At 41.1% G+C, this 20,626-nt stretch overlaps 2 protein-coding genes across 3 annotated transcripts in view; one reads left to right on the plus strand and one right to left on the minus strand.

Annotated features, from left to right (window-relative positions):
• The window catches only part of nptnb (neuroplastin b), a 38,234-nt gene extending 32,977 nt beyond the window's left edge, over positions 1–5,257 (plus strand). For both annotated transcript variants that reach the window (XM_023995395.2, XM_023995397.2), the window contains 2 exons: positions 4,511–4,587; positions 4,810–5,257. In XM_023995395.2, the coding sequence (XP_023851163.1) occupies positions 4,511–4,571 (61 nt within the window). In that variant the 3' untranslated portion in view covers positions 4,572–4,587; positions 4,810–5,257. The remainder of the gene's footprint in view (positions 1–4,510; positions 4,588–4,809) is intronic.
• A 776-nt stretch (positions 5,258–6,033) lies between these two features.
• Positions 6,034–14,872, minus strand: LOC111969335 (meiotic recombination protein REC114-like). The gene is made up of 6 exons (XM_023995398.2): positions 14,692–14,872; positions 14,341–14,430; positions 8,076–8,159; positions 7,274–7,462; positions 6,623–6,697; positions 6,034–6,291 (listed from the first exon to the last, which is right to left on the minus strand). The coding sequence occupies exons 1-6, from the start codon at positions 14,779–14,781 to the stop codon at positions 6,127–6,129; spliced, it is 693 nt and encodes a 230-aa protein (XP_023851166.1). The 5' UTR covers positions 14,782–14,872; the 3' UTR covers positions 6,034–6,126.
• Positions 14,873–20,626: the final 5,754 nt, after the last annotated feature.

The raw sequence follows: 20,626 nt of genomic DNA on the forward strand, positions 1-20,626 counted from the left end.
TGGAGGCTACTGCTGTTGTTGGGGACCTTCAATGCTTAAAAAAAAAGTGTTATCCTTCCCAAATCTGTGCCAACACAATCCTGTCTCTGAGCTCTAAGGACAATTCCTTCGACCTCATGGCTTGGTTTTTGCTCTGACATGCACTGTGGGATCTTATATAGACAGGTTTGTGCCTTTCCAAATCATGTCCAATTAATTTAATTTACCACAGGTGGACTCCAATCAAGTTGTAGAAACATCTCAAGGATAATCAATGGAAACAGGATGCACCTGAGCTCAATTTCGAGACTCATAGCAAAGGGTTTGAAAAACGTATGTAAATAAGGTATTTCTGTTTTACAACAATTTCTAAAAACCTGTTTTTGCTTTGTCATTATGGGGTATTGTGTGTAGATTGATGAGGGAAAAAATTATTGAATACTGAATACTTCCCGAATGCACCGTATATACAGGTGAAGCCAGAAGTTTACATATACACTTAGGTTGGAGTCATTACAACTCGTTTTTCAACCACTCCACAAATTTCTTGTTAACAAACTATAGTTTTGGCAAGTTGGTTAGGACATCTACTTTGTGCATGTGTCACGGCCGTCGTTGAAGGAAGACCAAAGCGCAGGTGAGCGTACATATTCCTTTTTATTAGAAATGATGCCGACAAAAACAATACAAAACAACCGGGAAGCTTAAGCGCTATGTGCCACAAACAAAGTTAACTTCCCACAATGACAAGGGAAAAAGGCTGCCTAAGTATGATACCCAATCAGAGACAACGATGGACAGCTGTCCCTGATTGAGAACCATACCCTGCCAAAATATAGAAATACACAAACCTAGAAAACAGAACATAGAATGCCCACCCCAAATCACACCCTGACCAAACCAAATAGAGACATAAGAAGGATCTCTAAGGTCAGGGCGTGACAGCATGACAAGTAATTTTTCCAACAATTGTTTACAGACAGATTATTTCACTTACAATTCACTGCATCACAATTCCAGTGGGTCAGAAGTTTACATACACTAAGTTGACTGTGCCTTTAAACAGCTTGGAAAATTGCAGAAAATGATGTCATGGCTTTAGAAGATTCTGGTAGACTAATTGACATCATTTGAGTCAAGTGGAGGTGTACCTGTGGATGTATTTCAAGGCCTACCTTCAAACTCAGTGCCTCTGCTTGACATCATGGGAAAATCAAATGAAATCAGCCAAGACCTCAGAAAAAAATTGTAGACCTCCACAAGTCTGGTTCATCCTTGGGATCAATTTCCAAACGCCTGAAGGTACCACGTTCATCTGTACAAACAATAGTATGCAAGTATAAACACCATGGGACCACGCAGCCGTCATACCGCTCAGGAAGGAGACGAGTTCTGTCTTCTAGAGATGAACGTACTTTGGTGTGAAAAGTACAAATCAATCCCAGAACAACAGCAAAGGACCTTGTGAAGATGCTGGAGGAAACAGGTACAAAAGTATCTATATCCACAGTAAAACAAGTCCTATATCGACATAACTTGAAAGGCCGCTCAGCAAGGAAGAAGCCACTGCTCCAAAACCACCATAAAAAAAGCCAGACTACGGTTTGCAACTGCACATGGGGACAAAGATCGTAGTTTTTGGAGAAATGTCCTCTGGTCAGATGAAGCAAAAATAGAACTGTTTGGCCATAATGACCATCATTATGTTTGGAGGAAAAAGGGGGAGGTTTGCAAGCCGAAGAACACCATCCCAACCGTGAAGCACGGGGGTGGCAGCATCATGTTGTGGGGGTGCTTTGCTGCAGGAGGGACTGGTGCACTTCACAAAATAGATGGCATCATGAGGCAGGACAATTATGTGGATATATTGAAGCAACATCAAGACATCAGTCAGGAAGTTAAAGCTTGGTCGCAAATGGGTCTTCCAAATGGACAATGACCCCAAGCATACTTCCAAAGATGTGGCAAAATGGCTTAAGGACAACAAAGTCAAGGTATTGGAGTGGCCATCAGAAAGCCCTGATCTCAATCCCATAGAAAATGTTTGGGCAGAATTGAAAAAACGTGTGCGAGCAAGGAGGTCTACAAACCTGACTCAGTTACACTAGCTCTGTCAGGAGGAATGGGCCAAAATTCAGCCAACTTATTGTGGGAAGCTTGTGGATGGCTACCCGAAACGTTTGACCCAAGTCAAACAACTTAAAGGCAGTACTACCAGATACTAATTGAGTGTATGTAAACTTCTGACCCACTGGGAATGTGATGAAAGAAATAAAAGCTGAAATAAATCATTCTCTCTACTATTATTCTGACATTTCACATTCTTAAAATAAAGTGGTGATCCTAACTGACCTAAGACAGGGCATTTTTACTAGGATTAATCAAATTAAATGTATGTATATAGCCCGTCTTACATCAGATGATATATCAAAGTGCTGTACAGAAACCCAGCCTAAAACCCTGAACAGCAAGCAATGCAGGTGTAGAAGCATGGTGGCTAGGAAATGAGGGGTGGCTATGAGGGGTGGCCAGTCCTCTTCTGCCTGTGCCGGGTGGAGATTATAACAGAACATGGCCAAGATGTTCAAATGTTCATAAATGACCAGCATGGTCAAATAATAATAATCACAGTAGTTGTCGAGGGTGCAACAAGTCAGCACCTCAGGAGTAAATGTCAGTTGGCTTTTCATAGCCGATCATTGAGAGTATCTCTACCGCTCCTGCTGTCTCTAGAGAGTTGAAAACAGCAGGTCTGGGACAGGTAGCACGTCCGGTGAACAGGTCAGGGTTCCATAGCCGCAGGCAGAACAGTTGAAACTGGAGCAGCAGCACGGCCAGGTGGACTGGGGACAGCAAGGAGTCATCATGCCAGGTAGTCCCGAGGCATTGTCCTAGGGCTCATTAAAATGTCAGGAATTGTGAAAAACTGAGTTTAAATGTATTTGCCTAAGGTGTATGTAAACTTCCGACGTCAACTGTATATAGACTACCATTCAAAAGTTTGAGGTCACTTAGAAATGTCCTTGTTTTTGAAAGAAAAGCACATTTTCTGTCCATTAAAATAACATCAAATTGATCAGAAATACAGTGTAGACATTGTTAATGTTGTAAATGACTATTGTAGCTGGAAACTGACCATTTTTTTATGGAAAATCTACCTAGGTGTACAGAGGCCCATTATCAGCAACCATCACTCCTGTGTTCCAATGGCACGTTGTGTTAGCTAATCCAAGTTTATCGTTTTAAAAGGCTAATTGATCATTAGAAAACCCTTTTGCAATTATGTTAGCACAACTCAAAACTGTTGTTCTGATTAATGAAGCAATAAAACTGGCCTTCTTTAGCCTTGTTGTTGAGTATCTGGAGGATCAGCATTTGTGGGTTCGATTACAGCCTCAAAATGGCCAGAAACAAAGAACTTTCTTCTGAAACTCGGCAGTCTATTCTTGTTCTGAGGAATGATAGCTATTCCATGGGAGAAATTGCCAAGAAACTGAAGATCTCGTGCAATGCTATGTACTATTCCCTTCATAGAACAGCGCAAACTGTCTCTAACCAGAATAGAAAGAGGAGTGGGAGGCTGCAAAACACCACTCTCAACATCAGTGAAGAGGTGACTCCGGGATGCTGGCCTTCTAGGCAGAGTTGCAAAGAAAAGCCATATCTCAGACTGGCCAATAAAAAGAAAATATTAAGATGGGCAAAAGAACACAGACACTGGACAGAGGAACTCTGCCTAGAAGGCCAGCATCACGGAGTCGCCTCTTCACTGTTGACGTTGAGYCTGGTGTTTTGCGGGTACTATTTCATGAAGCTACCACTTGAGGACTTGTGAGGCATCTGTTTCTCAAACTAGACACTAATGTACTTGTTATCTGCTCAGTTGTGCACCGGGGCCTCCCATTCCTCTTTCTATTCTGGTTAGAGCCAGTTTGCACTGTTCTGTGGAGGGAGTAGTACATAGCGTTGCACGAGATCTTCAGTTTCTTGGCAATTTCTCCCATGGAATAGCTATCATTCCTCAGAACAAGAATAGACTGACGAGTTTCAGAAAGTTATTTGTTTCTGGCCATTTTGAGCCTCTAATCAAACCCACAAATGCTGATGCTCCAGATATTCAACAAGTCTAAAGAAGGACAGTTTTATTGCTTGTTTAAATCAGCACAAACGTTTTCAGCTGTGCTAATATAATTGCAAAAGGGTTTTCTAATGATTAAATAGCTTTTTAAAATAATAAACTTGGATTAGCTAACACAACATGCCATTGAGTGATGGAGTGATGGTTGCTGATAATGGGCCTCTGTACGCCTATGTAGATATTCCATTTAAATCTGCCGTTTCCAGCTACAATAATCATTTACAACATTAACACTGTATTTCTGATCAATTTGATGTTATTTTAATGGACTTTTTTGTGTGCTTTTCTTTCAAAAACAAGGACATTTCTAAGTGACCCCAAACTTTTGAACGGTAGTGTACATATCATAATTTCCCCCTGGAACTGACTAAACTCTTGCTATTTCTTCACTAGGAAAACAAATTCGACAAACAACCACAAAGACAAAAACGTGCGCCAGAGGAATACGAAATGAGAAGCTACTCGTTGCAGTGAGTATTCCGGCCTTTATAAAATGAGAAGCTACTCGTTGCAGTGATTATTCCGACCTTTATAAAACGAGAAGCTACTCGTTGTAGTGAGTATTCTGGCCTTTAGAAAAAGGAATCTGAGGCATATGGAAGTCAACAGGGAACTAAGTGATATACTGTAGGAATGTGATAATGTGCACAGGGTATACTAATTCCTTCCTCCCCCCTGATTTTCATTAACAGATGACTAACTGCATATCTTGACCACATGAAGGTATCTGAGGAGGGAGCTCCAGGCAATTTTTAATGAAGCATATCTCGTCTCTCTCTTATGAGAAAAAACAATAACAGCGTAACACTGGCAGAAAAGAACAAGATGGCTGTCTTAAGCATGCCTTATTCAGTCTTACATGAACAGTCCTGGARGGAGAGATGACTAATTCCATCACGAAAGGTGTGCACATCTTTTTTTGTGTGCCGTTTGATGTCTCTTTTATTAATTTTATCATGTCCTCCAACCAGAGGTGATCCTTTTTGTATAACATATCATGTAAAACGCATGCAAATTATTACGCAATAGGATGCCCAGAATAGACTTTGTTGTTTTCCCTCATGTCTGTGTGGCTATTTTGCATCCAAAGGAATTATGTTTTTTTATGAAATTGTCCTGAACTGAAAAATACTGTTATATTCTTAAATAACTTTGTACAGCTAATTCATTGTCGTTAAACTATGTTTGATTTAGTGAAAGGAAAGTACACTCTTAACAGCCATTATAGTGAAAATGTGATGCAAGGGATTCAATGTCTGGCCGTATTTACTTGAAAATGATTATAGAAAATGACTACTATATATCTATCTAGTTATAAATAAAATGACAATTAAGTGTTTATTTTTCAGAGTAACTTAGGATGTCTTGTATATGTTGAGGTACGAGTGTTCAAACAATAGCAAATACTGTATGTAAAGAAAAAAATACATTTTATATTTCCCAACTTAATTCATTCATTTTTATTTTTCTGAAATTGTACAGCATGGCTATTATCCTATGCAATATGTATTCATATATAGATATATTGGGGGTAGTTTGTTTTTCTCAGTGAAGCTTTAATATTGTGGGATCACATGGAAGCTGGTATAGCAAACTGCACTGCTGTAGCTGCATGACTCCTGTCCTATAAATACAGTGTATCCATGTGTATTGCAGTGCAAATGGACCGACATTAGGGTGGGAATGGAAGGAGCTACGGTATCTCTAGCCACAATAAAACATCAGATCAATAACATACGAGACCAATACATTTTTGAAAATAAAAGCCTCCAAAATACATTTTGTTTCTTTGCCTCGAAAATCCTTTCTAGAAACCTCAACGTTTGTGCCGGTTTAAATATTCTCCTACAACACAATGGTCACTATGTTCCAGCACACATTTACACAATCAGCAGCATGAAGAACAACACATCCCCCAACTCTTCCACAACCCACCTCCCACATGTGTACCGTGTGTAGTGAGTTGACCTGTCTCCCTCTGGCTGTTTGTGTTGATGAGCTTCAGCTCCTCAGTCCTGGAGCACTCTCCTCAGCTCCCCCTCCGCCTCCTCCACAAAGGCAGGGAAGCTGGGGTCCAAGAGACACAGGCGGACAAAGGGCTCCAGCTCCCCACGGGACAGAGCACTGTGGCGGTACACCAGGGGCAAGGACAGACCATGCTCGCCCAGGAAGTGCTGGGGAAAAAATAAAAAGACCAGGGACCTGTTAATTTGTTTATATACAATTAAAGCCATGATATTGGCTAACTATAACCTCCCAAGTCAGTTAGGTGTTCATTATTTCATTGGCCTACTCTACACTTCAGTAGTTGCGGGGAATAACTACAACCCCATGAAGTGTAAGTTACATTCAAGCTCAGTGGGTGAGAGTAGTAATGTTAAATAGCTACTATTTATTCACCTTGCGCGATTGTCAAACTCCATCAAGTGATCATTATATGAATCATCACCCTCAGCATTCATCAGTCATCTATCTAATCACTGTGTTGCGTCAGTACCAACCTACCTGGGTAAGACGTTTGATGGATAAAGAGCCCTGGACGACCTCAGGTTCAGTAGCCATAGCCTCCCCAGCACCCGCCTGATGACAAGGTTAGAAGAGATGATACTAATGCCACAGGACTTTACAGGCCAACACCAAGGGAGGTTAAGCTGCATCATAGCTGCATCCTTTATTGAATGATTTCCCTCAATCATCATGGCTCATTCATCCTCACTGAGAGCTTTTCAAATGTGTGTGATGGTGTTTATTACTGGTTTAATTTCTCCCCCTTCTGTGTGGGGAGGTTAAGGATTAACATATTGCACATTGTCATTGATTCATACATAAAATCCATATTAACCTAGTTGGTTCCAGGGCCGTTCAGTATTAAAGAAGCTATATTGTTTTCATGCCTGTAAATAGCACCATCTAGTGGGTGATTCTTACTGTAACAACAGCAACTTTGGTGCCTCAACTATAGTTTGCCTCATACATTATGAAGAATAACATTCTTAAAATAAGAACAGCAGCAAAGGTGAAAAAAAACAAACATGCAATGCACTCATTTCAATTAGTTAGTGTATTGCAGGAGCTGTTCCAATTCAGATTCCAAAATACACTTTCATGATGCAATACGTAGCTACATGTTTTCAGTTTGAATGTGTTGTTGAGTACCTGTAGATTCTGTGCAGTGGTCTTGGTAGGGGGCTGATTGGGTGTTGGGGGGCAGCTGAGTGGTGGTGGTGGCCCCCCCTGTGTGGTGACAGGAAGGTACTCCTTCAGTCTGAGTACTGCACTGCTACACTCCTCCAGGGCCTCAGCCCTGCTGCCGCTGAACTGCATCCTGATCAGACGGCTCTCCCCCTGCACATACACAGCATTGTTTCGTTTGAGAGCTAGCCTATATCTCCTCTTCGACGCTACTGAGACAATCTTGACCAGCAGACTACAAGCTTGACACGCCACTTACAATTCATCAGTGGCACTTATCTAGAACACTTATTTAGCCTACATATCACTCACAAGCCAGGCCCTTGGCAGAACATGGGCAACCAAAGCACCGCTCACAGCCAGCTAGTTGTTCCAAGACTGTTAAAATGCATCGTGTCAGGCCTCAGATCCCCTTAAATCAGGCCATTTAATGACCAATTACACTGTTGTCTCAGCACAGCCACCCCTGCCAAACATCAGGTCTGCCACACTCATGTCAGTGTGAAATCTGGCTATTGTAAATAAATCTGCCACTATACAAATTGCTGAGGAAATGACCGACTAAAATTCCGGTGTTGCCTTGTAGTCAACATTAGCCTAAGTTTCATATAAAACTAGGTGCTAGAATAATAATACAATTTGGTATGTAGACTCTTGTATACTCTAGCTAGCTACTATTTAAAAATTGGTGTTGTTTCTTAAAGCAAATAAAGGCTTTACAATCCATATATGACATATCTCCAAGAATATAACTTTCGCAACCCACCTTAACAGTCAGACGGAACAGCAGGGTATCTGATTTCTGCTGAACTTTGAGGTAGCTTGGAGCATCAAGTAAGGAAAACCCATCCTGAAAAATGCGGAATCACAACAATCAGACAAACTAACAATTGTAAACAAACAGTCAAAAGTCATAGTAGTAAAAGCAAAGTCATATTGGATAGGGAACATAGCTAATCCTCATGTCTTCCATGAGACATAAAAGTAAATTTAATAGTATCAGACAGAGCATACAGCAATCACAGGTCTACTTTTGGTTAGCAGGAGCAGGAGCAATCTCAAATTATCTGAAATGACATAAGCATGTCTGCAGGGGGCTCTATTGACTCAGAAACCCATCCAGACCCTGTGACCAGCATCATGCCATCAGTATGTCTTTGGAAAGATAACTTCCATCTCAAACAACCAGCTGTTGGAGGCTGAATGTTGTTGTACTAAATATTAGTTTTGATATAGTCATAAGGTGTGTTCGAATACTCATACTAACCGTACTATTTGTGACGTGAATTGAGTATATAAACTCAGTAAAAAAAGAAACGTCCCTTTTTCAGGACTCTGTCTTTCAACAATAATTTGTAAAAATACAAATAACTTCACAGATCTTCATTGTAAAGGGTTTAAACACTGTTTCCAGGTCTTGTTCAATGAACCATAAACAATTAATGAACATGCACCTGTGGAACGGTCATTAAGACACTAACAGCTTATAGACGGTAGGCAATTAAGGTCACAGTTATGAAAACTTAGTACACTAAAGAGGCCTTTCTACTGACTCTGAAAAACACCAAAAGAAAGATGCCCAGGGTCCCTACTCAACTGTGTGAATGTGCCTTAGGCATGCTGCAAGGAGGCATGAGGACTGCAGATGTGGCCAGGGCAATAAATTGCAATGTCCGTACTGTGAGACGCCTAAGATAGTGCTACAGGGAGACAGGACAGACAGCTGATCGTCCTCGCAGTGGCAGACCACGTGTAACAACACCTGCACAGGATCGGTACATCCGAAAATCACACCTGCGGGACAGGTACAGGATGGCAACAACAACTGCCCAAGTTACACCAGGAACACACAAGCCCTCCATCGGTGCTCAGACTGTCCGCAATAGGCTGACAGAGGCTGGACTGAAGGCTTGTAGGCCTGTTGTAAGGCAGGTCATCACAAGACATCACCGGCAACAACGTCGCCTACGGGCACAAACCCACCGTCGCTGGACCAGACAGGACTGGCAAAAAGTATTCTTCACTGACAAGTCGCGGTTTTGTCTCACCAGGGGTGATGGTCGGATTCGCGGATTGATTTGGAAGTGGAGGGTTCATCATGGTCTGGGACAGTGTGTCATAGCATCATCAGACTGAGCTTATTGTCATTGCAGGCAATCTCAACGCTGTGCGTTACAGGGAAGACATCCTTCTCCCTCATTTGGTACCCTTCCTGCAGGCTCATCCTGACATGACCCTCCAGAATGACAATGCCACCAGCCATACTGCTTGTTCTGTGCGTGATTTCCTGCAAGACAGGAATGTCAGTGTTCTGCCATGGCCTGCGAAAAGCCCAGATCTCAATCCCATTGAGCACGTCTGGGACCTGTTGGATCAGAGGGTGAGGGCTAGAGCCATTCCAGTGGGTCAGAAGCTTACATACACTCAATTAGTATTTGGTTGCATTGCCTTTAAATTCTTTAACTTGGGTCAAACGTTTTGGGTAGCCTTCCACAAGCTTCCCACAATAAGTTGGGTGAATTTTGGCCCATTCCTCCTGACAGAGCTGGTGTAACTGAGTCAGGTTTGTAGGCCTCCTTGCACGCACACGCTTTTTCAGTTCTGCCCACAAATGTTCTATAGGATTGAAGTCAGGGCTTTGTGATGGCCACTCCGATACCTTGACTTTGTTGTCCCATTTTGTCACAACTTTGGAAATGTGCTTGGGGTCATGCTCCATTTGGAAGACCCATTTGTGACCAAGCTTTAACTTCCTGACTGATGTCTTGAGATGTTGCTTCAATATATCCACATAATTGCCATCTATTTTGTGATGTGCACCAGTCCCTCCTGCAACAAAACACCCCCACAACATGATACTGCCGCCCCCGTGCTTCACGGTTGGGATGGTGTTCTTCGGCTTGCAAACCTCCCCCTTTTTCCTCCAAACATAATGATGGTCATTATGGCCAAACAGTTCTATTTTTGTTTCATCAGACCAGAGGACATTTCTTCAAAAACTACGATCTTTGTCCCCTTGTGCAGTTGCAAACCGTAGTCTGGCTTTTTTATGGCGGTTTTGGAGCAGTGGCTTCTTCCTTGCTGAACGGCCTTTCAGGTTATGTCGATATAGGACTCGTTTTACTGTGGATATAGATACTTTTGTACCTGTTTCCTCCAGCATCTTCACAAGGTCCTTTGCTGTTGTTCTGGGATTGATTTGCACTTTTCACACCATAGTACGTTTACCTTTAGGAGACAGAACACATCTCCTTCCTGAGCGTATGACGGCTGCGTGGTCCCATGGTGTTTATACTTGCGTACTATTGTTTGTACAGATGAACGTGGTACCTTCAGGCGTTTGGAAATTGCTCCCAAGGATGAACCAGACTTGTCGAGGTCTACAATTTGTTTTCTGAGGTCTTGACTGATTTATTTTGATTTTCCAATGATGTCAAGCAAAGAGGCACTGAGTTTGTAGGTAGGCCTTGAAATACATCCACAGGTACACCTCCAATTGACTCAAATGATGTCAATTAGCCTATCAGAAGCTTCTAAAGCCATGAAATCATTTTCTGTAGTTTTCTAAGGTGTTTAAAGGCACGGTCAATTGAGTGTATGTAAACTTCTGACCCACTGGAATTGTGATACAGTGAATTGTAAGTGAAATAATCTGTCTGTAAATAATTGTTGGGAAAATTACTTGTGTCATGCACAAAGTAGATGTCCTAACCGACTTGCCAAAACTATAGTTTGTTAACAAGAAACTTGTGGAGTGGTTGAAAAACTAGTTTTAATGACTCCAACCTAAGTGTATGTAAACTTCTGACTTCAACTGTACCTAACGTTAGTTGGCTACTAATACATCAAACTTGCCAGGCAGTATATTAACTATCTGCTATCTAACTAACTACCCAACGTTTATTGACTTGATAATTTATATAATTCTTAGCTAAGTGGTATGGACATTGTTCATTCTGGCTATCTACTCCGATTTCAGAGCACTCTCGCGCAGAATAACTGATGAATTCACGAATGTTCAACACCCATTGAATATGGCCGGTGTCAGTAAACGTCGGCAAAAAAAGCATAAATATATTGTTGCCAGTAGCAGTTACAGTCACCAACACTCTAGATAACATGAAAACAGCACAACCAGCTCTGCTAGGGCAAGTAAAATGGTCAGAGTGAGGTGTTCTCTCAGTCTCATTTGTGTCTGGAAGTAGCTAGCCAACGTTAGCTTGGGTGCTTAACTGCCGTTGAACGCTCGGATCAACCCTACTCCTCGGCCAGAGCGTCCAGTGTGCGCTCTCAACGCTCCGAACTTATGAACGGACAATCTGACAATTTGGATTTACAAACGCCCAGAGCACATTCTGGCACTCCAGATAGAATTTACGAACACAACCGAAATCGTAAAATGTTTAGCTAGTCATTTCTTATGCTAACAAGCTAGCAAGAGGTTGCATAGCAACAACATCAACTTCAGGTAGACAGGCGAAGCTCTAGTACGCTCAACTGAAACGATACGGTTTGTTTACAGTATACTAAAATGAACTAATAGTATGTAGTATATACTCATTAAGTATGTAGTATACAGTATGTTAGTATGGGTATTCGAACACAGCTAAAGTCTGTTGAGTAGAAATCTCTCCATGATTAGGCTACAATTAATAAAAACAGGTGTTAGTTTAGTTCCAAGTATGAATCAGCACTTTTCTAACCAAGTGAAAAATTACACTTTCCTGAATACTTTCAGATGTCATCTGACACCTTACAATTTATAACTATTTAACATCAACTAAAGTACAAATCTATTTAAACACTATTCTGTTTAGTAGTTTCTTCAGCATTGGAATTTGCGTTGAAATGTACCAGCGAAATATAGGTCAATAATACCTGCCGTGTTGACAGGAGACAGTAGTTGCGTTTTGCACATTATTAATGATAGAAAATGTGTTGGACCTTGGCCTGAGCACTGGGAAATGCTAGCTTTATGACATGATATTTGGAATAACATTTTACCATAGCAACATATCCTTCTTAGTGATATAGATACTGCAAGTTATGTTTCTCCACTTCAAATGGACTTCAGCACAATGGAGGGATGGATACTCTACTCAGCTCAGCTCTGTTACATAAAACATTACACTTCAGCTCCGTACTTCCAGATTCAAAACAGATTTCAATGTTCCTACTCCGCTGAAGATGTTCTGAAGGGATTACATCAAATTTGTATTTTTAGTTGAAAATTATATCAGGAAGGCATCACATTACATAATTTCAACAAGACTTGTCTTCAAGTCATTCTGAGGCATAGCCAATCATTTTTTGAGTCAGGTTAAGACGTTCCATTTTCTATAATCCCAATCCCCTCCTTCCTCCAAATACTGAGAGAAAGACCCTATTAAACCATATCTTAGAATCAGGAGTAATCTGGATGATGATTACACTCAATAACCCTCTCTCTCCTCCAGCACGGTGCATCCTAATATGGCATCATCATTCAGTTGGGACTCCCCTGGCATCAGCCACTGTGTACTACTGTAAACTCCCTTTACTGAAAGATACTCAAGAGCGTTACGATTAAGGGCGCCGATCTATCAATGACCGCTATCCCCTTTTGTCAGAGAGCACTTTGTGTCCTGACCTGAATAAGCATGTAGCCTTGCCTGGCACCCTGGCTCAGCAAGATGGCTGTAGTCACTTTCCATCCAGCACTCGATGTGGCATAGTGCAGCTATGGCCATTGTGTTTCTACAGCCATTCCCGCTGAGTCTCTCAGCTGCACACAGAGTCTGGCAGTGAACCTTGAGAAGACACAGGATAAACTGCACACTAACACAGGCACTATTCTGTGCACAGAATAGTGGCGGCAGGCAGCCTAGCGTTGGACTTGTAACCAAAAGTTTGCAAGATCGAATCCCCAAGCTAACAAGGTAAAAATGTGTAGTTCTGCCCCTGAACAAGGCAGTTAACCCACTGTTCCTAGGCCGTCATTGAAAATAAGAATTTGTTCTTAGCTGACTTGCCTGTAAAATAAATAAAATAAAAAGTACAGCAGCAACATAGCTGGTGTTCAGTACTTGTTCTCATTCCCTGTATTTCAAAGGACTTGGAATCAAGTAATTTCTCAACATTGTTGCAAGAACATACAATTGTATCCATAGCTAGGCTATCTGCCTATAAGCCAAATAGTGGAGATCTAAGCTTAGACTTTGATAATAAAAATAAGTGTACAAAACATTTTTAACACTTACCTAAAATTGAGTTGCACCCCTTTTTACCCTCAGAACAACCTCAATTATTTGGGGCATGGACTCTGCAAGGTATTGAAAGCATTCCACAGGGATGCTGGCCCATGTTGACTCCAATGCTTCCCACAGTTGTGTCAAATTGGCTGGCTGTCCTTTTGGTGGTGGACCATTCTTGATACACAAGGGAAACTGTTGAGCGTGAAGAACCCAGCAAAGTTGCAGTTCTTGACACACTCAAACTGGTGCACCTGGCACCTACTACCATTACCCATTCAAAGACACTGCAATCTTTTGTTGTGCCCATTCACCCTCTGAATGGCACACACACACAATCAATGTCTCAATTGTCTCAAGGCTTAAAAATCCTTCTTTAACCTGTCTCTTTCCCTTTATCTACACTGATTGAAGTGAATATAACATGTGACATCAATAAGTGTTCATAGCTTTCAACTGGATTCACTTGGTAAGTATGTCATGGAAAGAGCAGGTGTTCCTAATGTTTTGTACAGTCAGTGTAATTAGGCCAACAGGTTGGACAATAACAGTTATTATATCTATGGAATGTACATTTGGCAATAATTTGGTATATAATGAGAGTTATTGAATATATTGGGGGAAAWTCTATTTGTATTTTATCTTATTTGGATACATTGTTATTTGGCCTAGAGATGTGCATGCATGAAATGTGCGAGTCCTGCTCAAAGACTGTAAAAACTAGATCCAGATCCATCCAGGAATGACTTTACTTTTTAACATCAAAGGACATATAATGTTGTTAGACCTCAACTCACTTACCAGAAGATCGTGGCCTTGGGACACCAACATATGACCAGATTCCACAATGGTGAGTACCAATTCACCCGCGCTTTCACTGGGCTCAAACATCTAGAGAAGTTTCAAGACACATTTTCAACATCTACAGCTGGATGATTCACATCACATCTGAGGCAAGTTCATTCAATAACCATAATGTAAAGTGTAGGCCTATAACTCTTTTATTTACTAACGTAGTAAACTAGCCTACATTTGTAAACAACGTTTGGTTAGCCTAGCTAGCGAGTGGCATTAGGTAGCTAACTTTAGCTAGCGTAATCTCCTACAACACAGACGTTGGACAAAATTCACGACTAGACAACTTCATGTCACCTTCCATGGATTACCGCCGTCTTCTTTGGTCCCAGGCAAAAAACGTCCAAAGCGTTTCAACGTCCATATAGATTTATGTACAGTTGCCATTTGTAAAAACAATTCTAATAATAATAATATATATATCTCAGAAGAGCTAACGCTAGCTAGCTAGCCACGTTTGTTTGCCGTGATGAGCGCGGGAATATCAGAAATTCATGAGTCACGCTTGTAGATTGGGGTTTTGTGCGCGCGCATGCGCTGGGTTCTGGCTGGAGATGCTAGAAGTGCGCCTTTTTGTGCTAGCCTAGCACACTAGTTGCACCTACTCAACTCTAACCTAATTCCCAGGCTCAATTGCTCAACCTTTGATTCGTTTAGTGATGTGTTAGTGGTGCTGGATTAGAATAGTGACCACGTTTACATGCGCACAGTATTCATAGCGCATACACCGCTTAAAGTCTTGGATAACGTGTTTACATGCACCTTTGATATCCCGCTCACGAGTATCCCTGTACCCATGAATAAACAGAATATTCCTCATTTAAATGTATATAGAATCGTAACTGAAATATGGACACTGACTGTAGGCCAATAACCTCTCACAAATATAATATTAACTCATGCAGAATTATGCATTTCTTGCAGTAAAATTATACAACAAATGTTAATTTTGTCTCAGGAACAGGAGTGGAGAAATATTATTTATTTCTGTCAGCCTCTCTTGAGAAAATGTGAATGAGCATATCATGTAACGTGTTATGTGTTATACAAGCAGTATTTCACCAGCGGTGGTTGCTGATGTTTAAGATGAGGGAGGCCAATTCTGTTTTTATGAGCATGGCCTTATTTCTATTACAGCATATTGGATGACTGTAATTCATATTCCATTCACCCAGCTCAATGTAACATTGATAGTTTTAGGCTACTACATGATCCTCAAATTTTCCCAATACCAATCATGAGGTTGCTAAAACCTAGCCTACGAATGAAAGTTTACAACGTAGGTGCACAGGTCGAGAGAAAAATGTGAGTAATAGAGGTGACAGTGACACATTCAGTACCGCCTTGCACACTCTTGCCTGCATCTAGCTGATATAGGGTGTAATCATTAGTCCACTAGTTGAAAAGAAGAGTTTCTATTGGACAAATTCAGGTATGTTTATCCCTGTTTTGTTCTGTTTGCTTCTGTTGAAGAAACGTTTATCAACAGAATCGGGGGAATGAATACACCCTTGATCACACGCAAACACAGTTCACTTTCATAGCAGCCACATACAAACAGCATGAACATTTTGATCGTTGTATAATTCCTTCTCGCATCTACACGCTTTCCTCCTCCCACCTTTTCCGTTCGCTTCTGGATTTCAGTGCACAACACATCAGCTGTCTGTGACCAGGCAAAAAAAACTTTCCAAGCCAAACCGTCCTATCATAACTGCTAACCGCTACACACAGCCTACATCGTTGTCACCATATTAGCTAACAACATTAGAAATGTCATAGTCAATATAGCTACTAGAACTAACGTGTTAGTAAACCCGCTACAATCATGCAGTACAGTGTACAGTCAGCAATAAGTTACACGCAGTAGCAATCATTTAATAAAACCAAAAGCTTACCTTGACTTGGAAGAGTTCAAGTGTTGGATAGCCATAGCCAGATAGCTAACATAGTATCCCTCTGTTTGGTGCCGGGTGTTTTAGTAGGCTAAACTAGCTAGCTAAATGAAAGTGAAAGTTTAAAAAAATGATATAACTATTTATAGTTCTTTCTCTCTCTCTCTCTCTCTCTCTCTCTTGCTTTTCCTTCATTTTTAAAGAAACTAATTTGTTCAAAACTGTTCAACTATTGACTTTCTCTCTCTTTGAGTCAACTACTCACCACATTTTATACACTGCAGTCCTAGCTAGCTGTAGCTTATGCTTTTAGTACCAGATTTATTCTCTGATGCTTTGATTCGGTGGACAACATTGCAGTTCATGCTGCAAGAAATCTGATAGGTTGTCCTCCAGAAGTTGTCATAATTGCTGTGTAAGTCTATGGAAGGGGGGGAGAACCATGAGCCTCCTTGGTTTTGTATTTAAGTCAATGTACCCAGAGGAGGACGGAAAATGGTGGTGCTACCCTACAGAGAGCCTACTGTAGACCTTCATTGCAAAACGGTTTGTTTTAATTATTTATTTGGTGACGTGAATATATTTAGTATAGGCCTAGTTTTATAAAAAACAATTACGTTTTTAAATGTTTCACTTTTTATATATATTTTTTTACCCCTTTTTCTCCCCAATTTCGTGGTATCCAATTGGTAGTTACAATCTTGTCCCATCACTGCAACTCCCGTATGGACTCAGGAGAGGCGAAGGTCGAGAGCCGTGCGTTCTCTGAAACACAACCCAGCCAAGCTGCACTGCTTCTTGACACACTGCTTGCTTAACCCGGAAGCCAGTCGCACCAATGTGTCGGAGGAAACACCGTACACCTGGTCGATCGTGTCAGCGTGCATTGCGCCTGGCCCGCCACAGGAGGCGCTAGTGCGCGATGGGACAAGAACATCCCTGTTGGCCAAACCCTCCCCTAACATAGACAACGCTGGGCCAATTGTGCACTGCCCCATGGGTCTCCCGGTCGCGGCCCGCTGCGACAGAGCCTGGACTCAAACCAGGATCTCTAGTGGCATAGACCTTAGACCACTCAGGAGGCACTATATTTATTTTTATGAAATTCACTGAGGAGGATGGTCCTCCCCTTCCTCCTCTGAGGAGCCTTCACTGATTTTCAACCACATAAAATATGCACCCAAGACGAACTGAAGTCTTATCAGAAACTTGTTTCATCATTTTCTTAGCTTTTCATTTCCTTAAAACCGGTCAAACTGATGACATTTGGATATTTTCCACAGGACCAATCTTTCCACTGTTTTGGAGTTATTGCGTTTTCTTCCTGGTCCCTAAACAAAACAGACAACTTTACCATTGTTACCTAGATTACTAATGCATTCATTCTATCGATGTAAGACATTATTTTGCTGAGAACTACTTTATTTAGTCTTCTGGGGCAACAAGTTATGACAGAAGAGAAGCTGCATGTATCTTAACTATAGTTGACACACCAAATGTCGAACAAAATGTCTGAAATTATAATATGGCCTACCAAATGTTGGAAATTATAAGCAGAAACATGTCTAAATTAGGGGTGAAAGTAGCCAGTAGGCTATAAGGTCCAATGCGGTGTATCAGCAAAATAAATAATTATTATTTGAAGTGATTTGTTTGACAATCAGATGTAAACATCATCACACTACACCATGATATGTGAAACTGAGCCTGCACAGACTGCGAAAAACATCAGTAAAGGGGATAAGATGTTTACATGCCTCAGTATCCCGTCTAAGATCTGCATATCCCAGGCATCTTATCCGAGTTTCTCATACCCGGGATACAAGATTTTTCGGGTTATTGTAAACGGAATATGATGTTTATGTGTCAACTAAAAAAATGAATACTTGAGTATCCCGAATAATAACGGGATATTGGTGTGCATGTGAATGTGGTCAGTGTAGTGTACAGATGTAGGATCTTAATTTGAGCCATGTTTGCTACATCAGGAAAATAATCCTGCAGCAACAGGAAATGTGAATTATATGTGGATTACAATGAAATTACATTTTTTGTAGGGGTTAATACATTTTTCATAAGGGAAAATCAAGTCTGAAATTTCAAGGTGGAAATTACAAACTTCATAAGCCTTTTTAAACCTCAAATACAAGTTTTACATTTCCTGCATTACATCATTAGGCTATATCATTAGGCTATAGGCTAACAGACGGTATAATGGGTCCGCACTGAAAAACACATAACGCTTACTTCATTTTTAGGTTTATTTATTATTTTTACTGTATCAGGGATAGCGTACACAGACGTTTCGGCTTGCAGTCTTCTTCAGTGTGTAGGTACATTTTTTAAAATTCAAAACAGTATTGGTAGGGAAAAACCGGTGAGCAGCAGGTGCTTCTAATCAGGGTTGCCACTCATCTGCCAATCAGGGATGTGGCTTTTCTGATCTACCTGTATACCACAAAGAAATTCAGAATTATTGGGTATGGGAGCGGCCACGAAGGGCAATTGAGGGCATCAGGCGTGAACCATTCATGAATCAATTGCCTTAGGTGTCTGCTCACTTGGATACATTATATCAATTCATGAGATAGCTTACCACAGCCTATATCCTTTTTGAACATTCATTTTGTTGATTTCATTTGCATCATGTAGGCATTGTTAAAGTTGAGCAAAATAGACAAAAAATACATTTCTATAACCCTTTAACCATGTATATTTCATATACATTTTGAAAAAACGTGGACATGTTTGGTTTGTGAAAGTTATCTTGATAAATCACCTGTATGGCATTAAATTAGTGCAGCAGTTTCCCTTACCAGCTGATCATTCTACCACAGCGGCTGTCTGTATATCCTATAACCTGATGAACAAAAGCATGAAGAATGGCATAGTAGCGTAAGTATCACCTTTGGACATGCATAGCCTGGGCTGGCATAAAACAATCCCGAGGGGATATACAGTTGAAGTCGGAAGTTTACATACACTTAGGTTGGAGTCATTAAAACTCATTTTTCAACCACTCCACAAATTTCTTGTTAAAACAAACTATAGTTTTGGCAAGTTGGTTAGGACATCTACTTTGTGCATGACACAAGTACATTTTCCAAAAATTGTTTACAGATTATTTCACTTATAATTCACACTATCACAATTCCAGTGGGTCAGAAGTTTACATACACTAAGTTGACTGTGCCTTTAAACAGCTTGGAAAATTCCAGAAAATTATGTCATGGCTTTAGATAGGCTAATTGGCATCATTTGAGTCAATTGGAGGTGTACCTGTGGATGTATTTCAATACCTACCTTCAAACTCAGTGCCTCTTTGCTTGACATCATGGGAAAATCTAAAGAAATCAGCCAAGACCTCAGAAAAAAATGGTAGATCTCCACAAGTCTGGTTCATCCTTTGGAGCAATTTCCAAATGCCTGAAGGTCTCACGTTCATCTGTACAAACAATAGTACGCAAGTATAAACACCATGGGACCACGTTGCCGTCATACCGCTCAGGAAGGAGACGCGTTCTGTCTCCTAGAGATGAACGTACTTTGGTGTGAAAAGTGCAAATCAATCCCAGAGCAACAGCAAAGGACCATGTGAAGATGCTGGAGGAAACAGGTACAAAAGTATCTATATCCACAGTAAAACGAGTACTATATCGACATAACCTGAAAGGCCGCTCAGCAAGGAAGAAGCCAGTGCTCCAAAACCGCCATAAAAAAGCCAGACCTGTTTGCAACTGCACATGGGGACATAGATCGTAGTTTTTGGAGAAATGTCCTCTGGTCTGATGAAACAAAAATAGAACTGTTTGGCCATAATGACCATTGTTATGTTTGGAGGAAAAAGGGGGAGGCTTGCAAGCTGAAGAACACCATCCCAACTGTGAAGCATGTAGGTGGCAGCATCATGTTATGGGGGTGCTTTGCTGCAGGAGGGACTGGTGCACTTCACAAAATAGATGGCCTCATGAGGCAGGAAAATTATGTGGATATATTAAAGCAACACCTCAAGACATCAGTCAAGAAGTTAAAGCTTGGTCGCAAATGYGTCTTCCAAATGGACAATGACCCCAAGCATACTTCCAAAGTTGTGGCAAAATGGCTTAAGGACAACAAAGTCAAGGTATTGGAGTGGCCATCACAAAGCCCTGACCTCAACCTTATCGGAAATTTGTGGGCAGAACGTAAAAAGCATGTGCGAGCAAGGAGGCCTACAAACCTGACTCTGTTACACCAGCTCTGTCTGGAGGAATGAGCCAAAATTCACCCAACGTATTGTGGGAAGCTTGTGGAAGGCTACCCAAAACGTTTGACCCAAGTTAAACAATTTAAAGGCA

This window comes from Salvelinus sp. IW2-2015, linkage group LG10 (genome assembly GCF_002910315.2).
Source record: "Salvelinus sp. IW2-2015 linkage group LG10, ASM291031v2, whole genome shotgun sequence".
Lineage (NCBI taxonomy): Eukaryota > Metazoa > Chordata > Actinopteri > Salmoniformes > Salmonidae > Salvelinus > Salvelinus sp. IW2-2015.